The 12,992-nt window shown below is 44.4% G+C and overlaps 1 protein-coding gene across 1 annotated transcript in view; it reads left to right on the forward strand.

Annotated features, from left to right (window-relative positions):
* LOC124720156 overlaps positions 1-12,992 on the forward strand; it is an 80,356-nt gene that overhangs the window by 40,289 nt on the left and 27,075 nt on the right. The window contains exon 2 of the mRNA XM_047245464.1: positions 8,793-9,366. Within this exon, the coding sequence (XP_047101420.1) occupies positions 9,360-9,366 (7 nt within the window). The 5' untranslated portion in view covers positions 8,793-9,359. The remainder of the gene's footprint in view (positions 1-8,792; positions 9,367-12,992) is intronic.

A 12,992-nucleotide genomic window follows, 5' to 3' on the forward strand; every position in this document is an offset into this window, starting at 1 on the left:
TAGTACTAAAGTGAGGCTTTCATCTGTCTATAATACAAAAAAATTCCAATACTTTATTTATTTTTAGTTCCAAAACGTTATGTACTTTGTGGATAGCCCTCGTACGTTCTTCGATTGAAAACTCAGGAAAAACCACAGCCGATCATGAGCTACAGTCAGCACTCAGTGTGACGAATGCATTTCGCGCGCAGCGCTCTAGCCGAACACAAATCAGCGTCATTCACGTCACCGAAGGTACAGCGTTGCCAGTTCCGCGACGTGGACAGGTCAGTTGGCATTGTAGCGTCGCCTGCGACATCTGTTGACCGACGGGAAAACTATTTTTACGGTTGCCTGTTCCGCCGTAAGGACGGTCAATCTGTGTCTTACGTGATCTGGGGCCGCAGGAAGCGTTGACAGTGCTCACTCCTTGGAGCGAAAAAGAAAGGAAACCTGCTAGAAAGCGAAGGTCAGGGCTGGCCAAGTTCGATGCTATATAGTGCGAATGAGGGGGAGGGGGGGGGGGTCACGTGACCCCGGAGCCGCTGCCCCGCCGGTTCTGGAACAGTCGCTCGCGGGGCGACGCCCAGAGGCGGGCCAAACGGTTATTTTGGAGTAACCGTTATCACGGCCACACCTACATTTTGCAACGATTATTTAAATGGTTATAAATAACTGTGAGCAGGGTGTATACGACCCGGGACATCCGGGAAAAACCCGGGAATTTTTTCATCCGGGAGAAAACCGGGAAAAACCCGGGAATTGTTTAGAATTCCGGGAATTTTCCATTGTTTTAGTTTTCCGTTAAATTTTTGTGATTTTGACTGGTAAAAACCCATACTCTTACAAAGGATATTACTGTATCCCGGTATTGCAGAGTAATACTGTGGCAACAAAACATGAACGAGAGAAAATAAAGGAAACTAAAACTTCAGTTGCAAGGAAATGCGCCGTATACAACAACTATGTTGGAACACCTGAGGCAGTACTGTCCCTACGACTTCTCTTAGAAGAAAGATTAAGGAAAGTCAAACCTACGTTTCTAGCATTTGTAGACTTACAGAAGCCATTTGACAATGTTGACTGGAATACTCTTTCGAATTCTGAAGGTGGCAGGGGTAAAATACAGGGAGCGAAAGGCTATTCTCAATTTGTACGGAAACCAGATGGCAGTTATAAAGAGTCGAGGGACATGAAAGGGAAGCAGTGGTTGGGAAGGGAGTGAGACAGGGTTGTAGTCTCTCCCCGATATTATTCAATCTGTATATTGAGCAAGCAGTGAAGGAAACAAAAGAAAAATTCGGAGTAGGTATTAAAATCCATGCAGAAGAAATAAAAAGTTTGAGGTTCGCCGATGACATTGTAATTCTGTCAGAGACAGCAAAGGACTTGGAAGAGCAGTTGAACGGAATGGACAGTGTCTTGAAAGGAGGGTATAAGATGAACATCAACAAAAGCAAAACGAGGATAATGGAATGTAGTCGAATTAAGTCGGGTGATGCTTAGGGAATTAGATTAGGAAATGAGACAATTAAAGTAGTAAAGGAGTTTTGCTATTTGGGGAGCAAAATAACTGATGACGGTCGAAGTAGAGAGGATATAAAATGTAGACTGGCAATGGCAAGGAAATCGTTTATGAAGAAGAAAAATTTGTTAACATCGAGTATAGATTTAAGTGTCAGGAAGTCGTTTCTGAAAGTATTTGTATGGAGTGTAGCCATGTATGGAAGTGAAACGTGGACGATAACTAGTTTGGACAAGAAGAGAATAGAAGCTTTCGAAATGTGCTACAGAAGAATGCTGAAGATAAGGTGGGTAGATCACGTAACTAATGAGGAGGTATTGAATAGGATTGAGGAGCAGAGAAGTTTGTGGCACAACTTGACTAGAGGAAGGGATCGGTTGGTAGGACATGTTTTGAGGCATCAAGGAATCACAAATTTAGCATTGGAGGGCAACGTGGAGGGTAAAAATCGTAGAGGGAGACCAAGAGATGAATACACTAAGCAGATTCAGAAGGCTGTAGGTTGCAGTAAGTACTGGGAGATGAAGAAGCTTGCACAGGATAGAGTAGCATGGAGAGCTGCATCAAACCAGTCTCAGGACTGAAGACCACAACAACAGCAACATCCCCTTCGGGGTTCGGCCGCCGTATTGAAAGTCTTTTTATTTGACGCCATATTGGCGACTTGCATGCCAATGATGATGAAAGTGATGATGAATGTCACACAACACCCAGTCCCCTGCCGGGAATCGAACCCGGGATCCCTTGCGGCAACGCTACCGCTGCGCTACGGAGGCGAACACATAGGGTAATGAGAAGGATGGAAACCTAGGAGCATAAAATATATTCAGTGTGAGTGTAATTGAGAGCTTGCATTTGAACAATTAGGAAATTTAAGTAGCTTTATAGCGATGCTGTACACAGAGACCTCCCATCCTCAATGTGTCAAACAGCATATATTCATACGACGTACATCGTAATATAAAACCCGTCAAATAGAAGCTTAAACTAAAACAACGAAATCCAGTATGGTGTCTCCTCAGAACTCAATACGAAAAGAAAGTCGATTAATAGCGCTGAGGTCGAAACAGCATGTTCACTTCATAGTGACGTCACGGGGAGCGATCACCACAGTGAGCGTAACGCTTCCCGTAGAAGCAAATGTGTACGGATTGATTCGAAGGGAGTGTGACATTTAGAGAAATAATATGCCATGTTTGAACTGAAACATGAGAGATGGCATTAGTAGTGGGACAGCGCCAAGTTTCAAACAGACCCAACACACATCTACATCTACATTTATACTCCGCAAGCCACCCAACGGCGTGTGGCGGAGGGCACTTTACGTGCCTCTGTCATTCCCTCCCTTTTCTGTTCCAGTCGCGTACGGTTCGCGGGAAGAACGACTGCCGGAAAGCCTACGTGCGCGCTTGAATCTCTCTAATTTTACATTCGTGATCTCCTCGGGAGTTATAAGTAGGGGAAGCAATATATTCGATGTCTCATCCAGAAACGCACCCTCTCGAAACCTGGACAGCAAGCTACACCGCGATGCATAGCGCCTCTCTTGCAGAGTCTGCCACTTGAGTTTGCTAAACATCTCCGTAACGCTATCACGCTTACCAAATAACCCTCTGACGAAACGCGCCGCTCTTCTTTGGATCTTCTCTATCTCCTCTGTCAACCCGACCTGGTACGGATCCAGCACTGATGAGCAATACTCAAGTATTGGTCGAACGAGTGTTTTGTAAGCCACCTCCTTTGTTGATGGACTATATTTTCCAAGGACTCTCCCAATGAATCTCAACCTGGTACCCCCCTTACCAACAGTTAATTTTATGTGATCATTCCACTTCAAATCGTTCCGCACGCATACTCCCAGATATTTTACAGAAGTAACTGCTACCAGTGTTTGTTTCGCTATCATATAATCATACAATAAAGGATCCTTCTTTCTATGTGTTCGCAATACATTACATTTGTCTATGTGAAGGGTCAGTTGCCACTCCCTGCACCAAGTGCCTATCCGCTGCAGATCTGCCTGCATTTATATATATTGTGAAAAGCAATGGTCCCATAACACTCCCCTGTGGCACGCCATAGGTTACTTTAACGCCTGTAGACGTCTCTTCATTGAGAACAACATGCTGTGTTCTGTTTGCTAAAAACTCTTCAATCCAGCCACACAGCTGGTCTGATATTCCGTAGGCTCTTACTTTGTTTATCAGGTGACAATGTGGAACTGTATCGAACGCCTTCACTTGTCGAAATTTTCCTTTCCTCAAAGGTAGTAGGGTCAGTGGGCGAAGATAGACAGAGCACGAGCCTAGTCACGTGGCCCACTCTAGATCAGGGACGACACGGTACGGGTCATCTCATGACGGTGACGTCCACAGCAAGCGCTACACCGAGTGATGTCACGTGGCCTCAGTACCGGTCGTCAGCGGAAGGCCAAGAGCGGGAGTGGGGAGGGGGGGGGGGCTGCCCCTGCCTACACTGGGAGTCCAGTGTGTGATGGTTGTTTTGTGTGCTGAGCTCACTTCGTGACGTCACGCGTCCCTGACTCTGGGATGAGCGGAGGCGCTGCAGGGGCCGCTCCACAGTTCCTTCACGTTGCTAGTAGAGATGGGCAAAACTGTTCTTTTCAGAGATCGGATCAGAACTGTTCACTCCCTGAAATGAATTAGCTCTTTTTCATGACTCACCACTCATTTACAATAGAAAATAAATGGAAGGCACATTGCCCTTTAAACTTGGTTTATTCCAGTACTATACCTGTATTTTGATCTTATTTGATCCTATTTTGAAGTAACACAGATAATGAGTAAGAATTTTGTATTGTTTATTGAAATTTCCACGATATGACAAAGTTTTTGATTATTGATTTATTTTGCACTATCGTGGTTTTTTGGGTGATCGGAAAACATATTTGGCTACAATGTATTAAAATTTCATTAACCTCATACAAATACATCGCAAGCCATATATTTTTAAAGTGAACGTTTCATTCCGAAGACGCCTAAAATCGCAAAATCCGTACCAGAATAAGAAAAAAACTATAAATTTGACTGTAAAACGAAAGTGCTGCATATAGCCTTACGCAGAATAAAACAAGGAAAATATTGGTGTATCACATTTTGCGATACGTTTATCGGTTCGCTCGTAATTAAAGCGTAAATTCGAGTGTCCATAATAAAAATCCTATAGTAAGAGGAGTCGTCAGGAACCTAATCTAATCAGTTTAAACAAATGAAAATAAAATAAAAACAAATGATGTATACATAACATAATAATGTAATATACGTAGCGGTATTACTACGAAGAACAATATCCAGTAGAGACGAACTCCGATGCAGAGCCGCTGAGTCGAGCAGGTCGAGCCGCGAGCTGTATTACTGCGTGAGCCGAGACCGCAGAGACCAGAGTGACACCTGAGTCGCTTTGCTCAACGCTCTGGCTAGAGTCGAGAACGGTGGGGTGAGCGTTGAGCGGGCGAGTTCCGAGAGTGGGGGGAGCGGTGAACTCACCCGCTCCGAAACAAATCGTCCGTTCCCTTGCGAGCAGGTTGTTGCAAGTAGTTCCTATGTTATCCGCTAGGTGGCTCTCTGTCCTGTTGCTCGCATCAACTGCCCAGAGGGCAGGACGTGCGACTGAAACGATCGCCGACAGAGTGCGATGCGAAGTCAAGCTGCGCCAGACACTGCGCGCGGCAGACGACGCACAGAGACGGCACGGCATATGTGAAACACTAAATCCAATGGGGCACTGCACAATGCAGGCAGCCAAGGTAGAAGCAGGGCAGAGGCCGGCGCTGGCTGTGTTGTGTGGCGTGCACTGTGCTGTGACCAGCAGAGGCGCCGCTGATATGCTCCGTCTCTCTCTCTCTCTCTCTCTCTCTCTCTCTGCCGTGGGAAACGTTTGGAGCTACCGTTCTTTTTTTCTGAATCACTGATTGTTCACTCCTTTGAAAGATTCAACTCTATGAATTAGTTCAAGAGTGCATCCCCCATCTCTAGTTGCTAGCAGGTGCCGTATTGCCATGACAGACGATCACCCCTCTCAAACGACCAACGTGAAGGAACTGTGGAGCGGCCCCTGCAGCGCCTCTGCTCATCCCAGAGTCAGGGAAAATGTAATTCGTCACTCGTATAGTGTAACGTGCAGTGTAAAAGCATTATCTATTAATGACTTGCCATTCTATATTCACAAAGATGCAAAGCTGGTACTTTTTGCCGATGATACAAGTATAGCTATCACACGCGACAGACAAGTATTAACTGGTGAAATTGTAAACGATGTTTTTCAGACAATCATTAAGTCGCTTTCTGCAAATCGGCTCTCATTAAACTTTGACAAAACACAGCACATACAGTTCCACACAGTAAATGAAATGACACCATTAATAAATATAGATTTCGATCAGAAATAGGTAGCTAAGGTAGAATATTCAGAATTTGTAGGTGTATGCATTGATGAGGGGTTGAACTGGAAGAAACAAACTGAGGATCTGCTGAAACGTTCGAGTTCAGCTTCTTATGCTATTAGGGTCATTGCAAATTTTGGCGACTTACATCTGAGTAAATTACCTTACCACGCCAATTTTCAGTCTCTGCTTTCGTATGGCATCATATTCTGAGGTAACTCATCATTGAGTACAGGAGTGTTCGTTGCACAAAAGCTTGTAAGGAGAATAATTGCTGGAGCTCATCCAAGATGAAAGGATGATCTTCACTACCAAAGGTTAAATCTGACTTTGGCTCAGAAAGGGGTAAATTATGCTGCCACAAAAGTCTTTGGTCACTTACCTAACAGCATCAAAAGTCTGACAGATAGCTATATAGCATTTAAAAGGAAATTAAAAGAATTTCTTAATGGCAACTCCTTCTATTCATTAGATGAATTTTTGGATATAGTAAGTGGATAATTTCCCAACCTCAATAAAAAAAAAATTATTGAGTGTCAAAATATTTTGTCTCATGTAATATATTGTATAGACACCTTTTATTAACCTGACACGTTCCACATCATTACGAAGTGTCGTATTCATGATTTATGGAACAAGTACTAATCTAATCTAGGCGAAGTCGAAATAACGCACGGTAGATTATCGACCATAGTTGGTGCTGCACCAGCTCAACTTAGTGTGGTTTATAGGCGGTTTCCCACACTCGTTTACGTTAATGTTGGTCTGGTTCTTGATTTTCGCTCCACGAAATACGGTACACCAACAGTGAAAATACGATGACACACAGAACAAAGTGTGCTGGATCAACAGACAAGAGGCACACGTCTTTGCTCTATTAGGTAACAGACGGTTGTTTGAGATTAACTCGCAGAAGAAGAGGGTGTTGAGAAATTGTGATCGCTTGTAATCATATAGTATGAGGGAGAAAATTTAACCAAGGGAAGCGTGTCTTGCAATACAGGACAATGAGGCTGTTAGGCACAGATCATCAGTCTTAAATACGTTAGTGAGAAAGTATGAAATATAGAGACATGGTGCGTGTAGTTAATATCAGAGTATATGTCGATATTGTGCCTCGACCGAATTTACGGTGTTAAATTAACTGGATTAATAATGAGCAGCTATTTGCGCTGCTGGTTCAAATGGCTCTGAGCACTATGGGACTTAACGTCTATGGTCATCAGTCCCATAGAACTTAGCACTACTTAAACCTAACTAACCTAAGGACATTACACACATATCCATGCCCGAGGCAGGATTCGAACCTGCGACCACAGCGGTCGCGCGGTTCCAGACTGTAGCGCCTAGAACCGCTCGGCCATTCCGGTCGGCTGCGCTGCTGGTTTCAGTGACTACCGTGACCACCTAATATAGAAATTACAAACACTGAATGTGGACTGTAATTGACAATTTGATCCGCTGGAATCGGTACTTGCAACTGAGAAATAAGATAAATGAAATCCATGCTGTTTTGAGCCGTCTCTTACGTTTTTGGTGTCGACATCAGTTACAAAATTATATCACATGTCTCAGCTAATTGAAAGACACATTCTTTACGAGTTGCTGAACAGCCTACCAATTTGTGGTTTGGTGTTGTCTTGTTAGAATCTGTCTGAAATGTTGAGAAGGATTTGTAGTTTGAGTGTGACAGCTACAACCGTGGCAGTTTTTGCTATTAAGTCACCCCAAACTTTAGCAGCCGATGGTCACTGCATTGTGTGAAGCAGCTCCTACAAGACACGCAGAAATACTGTTAAGGGGGGTAGGACGTCAAACGGGCCGACTTGGAGCAGGAGAGGCACCACAGGACATTTTATTTTCTACTGTCTATACTTTTACAAATAAATTCATAAAACTTTGTCAGCATGACCAGGAAGAATTCAGGATTCACACTCATAGCAGTGGAAGTGCAAAACCAAACAAAATAAATTTTTTATTAGATATGAAATTTCATCATTTTTTCACTTACTGTTGGCTGCATTTGTTGCTATAGGTACATTTTTCTTCACAAGTAAGAGAGATTCTTTGATGAATTTTGCACAGCATGCAAACCATACTTACAGGTGTATGAAACTCTAGAATCTTCCAAATCTATTAAAATCTGTGGTAAAAATTGAGATAATTAACTACAAAACTTGATTTTTTTCTAAACATAAAGTTTAAAACGTAACAGCTCCTTCATTTTTTCATAAATTAAATAGATTCTAGAGTTTCAGACACCTGTAAGTATGGTTTGTATGCTGTGCAAAATTCATTGAACAGTCTCTCTTACTTATGAAGAAAAGTGTACCTATAGCAATAAATGCACCCAATAGTAAGTGAAAAAATGATGATATTTCACATGTAAACAAAATTAATTTGTTATGTTTTTGAACTTTCGCTGCTACAAGTGTGAATCCTGAATCCTTCCTGGTCATGCTGACGAAGTTTTATGAATTTACTTGTAAAAGTATAGACAGTGGAAATTAAAATGTCCTGTGGTGCCTCTCCTGCTCCAAGTCGGCCCGTTTGATGTCCTACCCCCCTTAAGAGCGAGTAATACAGATTTCAGGCATCAAGTATAATAGTTTTCGTACAAAACTGGAGAGGTTGGGATGGTTACTATCTCCATTTGGAAAGACATCATTATCGAGCAACATTACTCTGTAGACAGAAAATTGTGTTGTTGGAGATAAGCAGCTCTTCGTGTGTGGCAAGAGTCTTAACACAGACTGGATATCGTGACTTTGTAATAGTTTTATGATGGACAACATTTACGAGCTGTTGTTCCATACACGTCAACTTGTGCATCGTACAAGAGTCGAGAGTGCTGTATGAGGTTGGCACAGTGACTCTGTGTTTCAGAATCATCCGCCACGTCACCAGTCAGTGAGGATCAAGAGACCGCGGCCGTGGACCTGGGCGCCCTACCAGGCGACGGGGTCAGTGCCCTGGTGACGTCAGTGGCTGGGTGACGCAGCTGGTGGCACACATGGCCGTCCTGGCAGACGGGAGTCCCACGTTCGAAGCAATCCTCAGGCACAACGCTCCGGAGACCACCTGCGGCCAGGTCAACGTCACGGACGTGGAGGGCGCGGTGCTGAGGCAGCTGCTGGGCTACGTGTACACCCTCTAGGCCCACCAACTGCCTGGTGTGGTCCCCCAACTGCTGGCAGCAGCTGACAAGTACAGCTGGTTCGCCCTGGAGGCTGTGTGTGAGCAGCAGGTGGCTGCATAGCTGGCAGTGGAGACTGCGTCGGATGTAGCTCTACTTGCACTGAGGCTCTCGTGCCCCATCCTTGCTGTGGTTGCCGTCCCCTTCGTAAAGGACCACTCTGAGGTGATGGCCATGCAGAGCTGGTGCAGACTCTGTGCTCAAGTACCCAGAAGATGTCACTGAAGTGAGTCGTCTGCTCGGAGAGCCACCAGCAGATGCCTGGTAAGACTTCTGAGTTTAGCAATAATGTGTTGTGTGTGTGTGTGTGTGTGTGTGTGTGTGTGTGTGTGTGTGTGTTACAGAGAGAGAGAGAGAGAGAGAGAGAGAGAGAGAGAGAGAGAGAGAGAGAGAGAGAGCATTAGAAAATTGTAGCGAAATGCAGGAAGATCTGCAGCGGATAGGCACTTGGTGCAGGGAGTGGCAACTGACCCTTCACATAGACAAATGTAATGTATTGCGAACACATAGAAAGAAGGATCCTTTATTGTATGATTATATGATAGCGAAACAAACACTGGTAGCAGTTACTTCTGTAAAATATCTGGGAGTATGCGTGCGGAACGATTTGAAGTGGAATGATCACATAAAATTAACTGTTGGTAAGGGGGGTACCAGGTTGAGATTCATTGGGAGAGTCCTTGGAAAATATAGTCCGTCAACAAAGGAGGTGGCTTACATAACACTCGTTCGACCTATACTTGACTATTGCTCATCAGTGTGGGATCCGTACCATGTCGGGTTGACGGAGGAGATAGAGAAGATCCAAAGAAGAGCAGTGTGTTTCGTCACAGGGTTATTTCATAAGTGTGATAGCATTACGGAAATGTTTAGCAAACTCGAGTGGCATACTCTGCAAGAGAGGCGCTCTGCATCGCGGTGTAGCTTGCTCGCCAGGTTTCGAGAGGGTGTGTGTCTGGATGAGGTTTCAAATATATTGCTTCCCCCTACTTATACCTTCCGAGGAGATTACGAATGTAAAATTGGAGAGATTCGAGTGCGCTCGGAGGCTTTCCGGCAGTCGTTCTTCCCGCGAACCATACGCGAGTGGAACAGGAAAAGGGGGTAATGACAGTGGCACGTAAAGTGCCCTCTGCCACACACCGTTGGGTGGCTTGCGGAGTATAAATGTAGATGTAGATGTATGGTGAAAGAAAGTTCTGAAGCATATTGAGATATGTGCTTCCTGTAACAGTATTCTCAGGAAAGAAAAACGGACCACACACCTTTTCCTGGGAAGCCTCACAAAACACAGTCTACATAGAGTTTCACAGCCGAAAGTGCACACAGTGACAGTAAATAACGTTATCATCCACTCTTATCATACTTCACACAACAGACTGATTGTGTGGTTTCACAACCGAAAGTGCACACACCGACAGCAAATAACGTTATCATCCATTCTACCGTTCTCCAAACAGCAGACTGATAGTCGGTGTGGGAACTGATATGGTCGAGCACTTTACCCGCCGACAAACGGCGCGTTTTCCCACGCAGTAAATTGTCGTGTGGCATAGCAGGGATGGGGAAACGGCCGCAGGATGCTGAGTGCAAAAAAAGTGCTGTGGTAGGAATACCCTCCTCGTGCCGTAACTATCGCTCTCAGGAGTGAAAGGACGGCTCTCTCGCTGTCGTAGTTTCACGGTGTGAGCCACTGCAGGCGTTCCTGCGGACACGAATCAGGCCATTCTGCCGGCACTGGGGTGGTGAGTTCACCGCTAGAGAAGAGCAGTCAACTTTCTCGCTACTAAACAAGTGCGAGTCTCTTAAGTGAATGCATGTTTTCCGGGCGAATTGCACTGGTCAACTCTTTTCGGGAAACTGACCCAAAGGAGGTGGCTTACAAAACACTTGTTTGACCTATACTTGAGTACTGCTCATCAGTGTGGGATCCATACCAGGACGGGTTGACAGCGGAGATAGAGAAGATCCAAAGAAGAGTGGCGCGTTTTGTCACAGCGGTATTTGGTAAGCGTGATAGCGTTACGGAGATGTTTAGCAAACTGGAGTGGCAGACTCTGCAAGAGAGGCACTCTGCATCGCGGTGTAGCTTGCTGTCCAGGTTTCGAGAGGATGTGTTTCTGGGTGAGGTATCGAATATATTGCTTCCCCCCTACTTATACCTCGCGAGGAGACCACGAATGTAAAATTATAGAGATTTGAGTGGGCACAGAGGCTTTCCGGCAGTCGTTCTTCCCGCGAAGCATATGCGACTGGAACAGAAAAGGGAGGTAATGACAGTGGCTTGTAAAGTGCCCTCCGCCACACACCGTTGGGTGGCTTGCGTAGTATAAATGTAGATGTAGATGTATCTGTGCTGTACAGTACTCCTTCATTTATTCCCTTTTGCTGATAGCTCACAGTGCTGTCATTGTCTTTTCATGACAGGCTCCAAATTGAACTGTTTTTGGTAGCAGTTACGTTAACTAAATAAATCATGGCCCATCTCAACATTTAAGCAATCTGTCCTCATTTGCAGTGATTTGTTTTGGTATAACACATGCGTGCAATGCATTTCGGCATGAAGCCTCTGACCAAAGGACACATTGACGGTGTATCTAGCAAGTGAGACTACTACTGTGGGCACGAAAGGAAGACAGTGACGTGTGCAGTTTGTAGCCAGCCAGCTGAATGCTTTTTTATTTCAGTTTCTGATCACAATATGAATTCTTTAGACGATGACCGGTTTCAGTCTGTATTGACCATCTTCAGATCTTTTTTACACCATGTCCTAAAGTGATACGGTCATAATGGCATCGTCAAAACATATAAATATAATCAGTATAGCATCGTCACATGGATCTGAAATATGGTGTAGAATCGATTCTGAGGATGGTCAATACAGACTGAAACCAGTCATCGTCTAAAGAATTCATATTGTGATCAGAGACTGAAATAAAAAAGCATTTTACAGTATTGGATCACTGTTTGTATATGCAATTATGTCGCAGTTGGTGAAACCAGGTGAATGCCTGTGCCGTGATGTATGGCCACTTCACAAAAAGAAGCCTTCAGTTGTTTGCTACCACTGCTGCAGCTGACAGTATGATAGCTCTAAATGGCGTCATGCTGCATAAAAACGAGTTGAAGATGATTAAATATGTTGTCCAAAGCCAACACATGAATCATTTTAGTGTGCTGCACCACTGGGACAGCAAAATATTCACAACTTCACATTTCTCTTGTTGCCATGTGGTAAATTCTGGCTTGTTGCAACTTGTAGGCGTGCTAAAGCGTATTACCATTGCATCATTGGTGGCACATTGAGGTCTCGCTGTATGCACTTGGCTGCCATGATGGCACTTTAGAGCTGACAGCCAGACCTGTGCACAGGTTGAAAGCCCAGCACCTGGGAGTCGCAGCTTTCACAAGCGACTCACGCGATGTTGGCACAGATGGATGGCCTTGCAGCTATACTGATGATCACACTTGAGGATATTAAAAGCCAATGTCTCATAATCATGAGGCACTTAATCAGAAGTGAGATGTATGAGTCAGAGTAATCAAGAGCTGGCATTCCTGTCATACTAGATCATGCATTAAACACAGTACAGGACACACAGTGGCCTTGTGAGCCACATAATTGGCTGTATGCATTACACAATATGCTAGCAACTTAATTACAAAATTATTTTGCTACCCGCCCCCTCCCCGCAAGCAGTATAACTCACAATAAATATTAAATAATTTCTTTTTTCAAGTCATAAGTCTTCTGGTTGTCTTGGTGTCACCCACCATGAATGCCTTAGCAGTGCCAACTTCATTATCTCAGAGTAGCACTTGTAACCTATGCCCTCAATTATTTGCTGGAAACATTCAAAAAAGTTTTTACCATCTACAGCTCCCTCTAG

The sequence above is a fragment of the Schistocerca piceifrons genome, chromosome 11 (assembly GCF_021461385.2).
Source record: "Schistocerca piceifrons isolate TAMUIC-IGC-003096 chromosome 11, iqSchPice1.1, whole genome shotgun sequence".
Taxonomy (NCBI): domain Eukaryota; kingdom Metazoa; phylum Arthropoda; class Insecta; order Orthoptera; family Acrididae; genus Schistocerca; species Schistocerca piceifrons.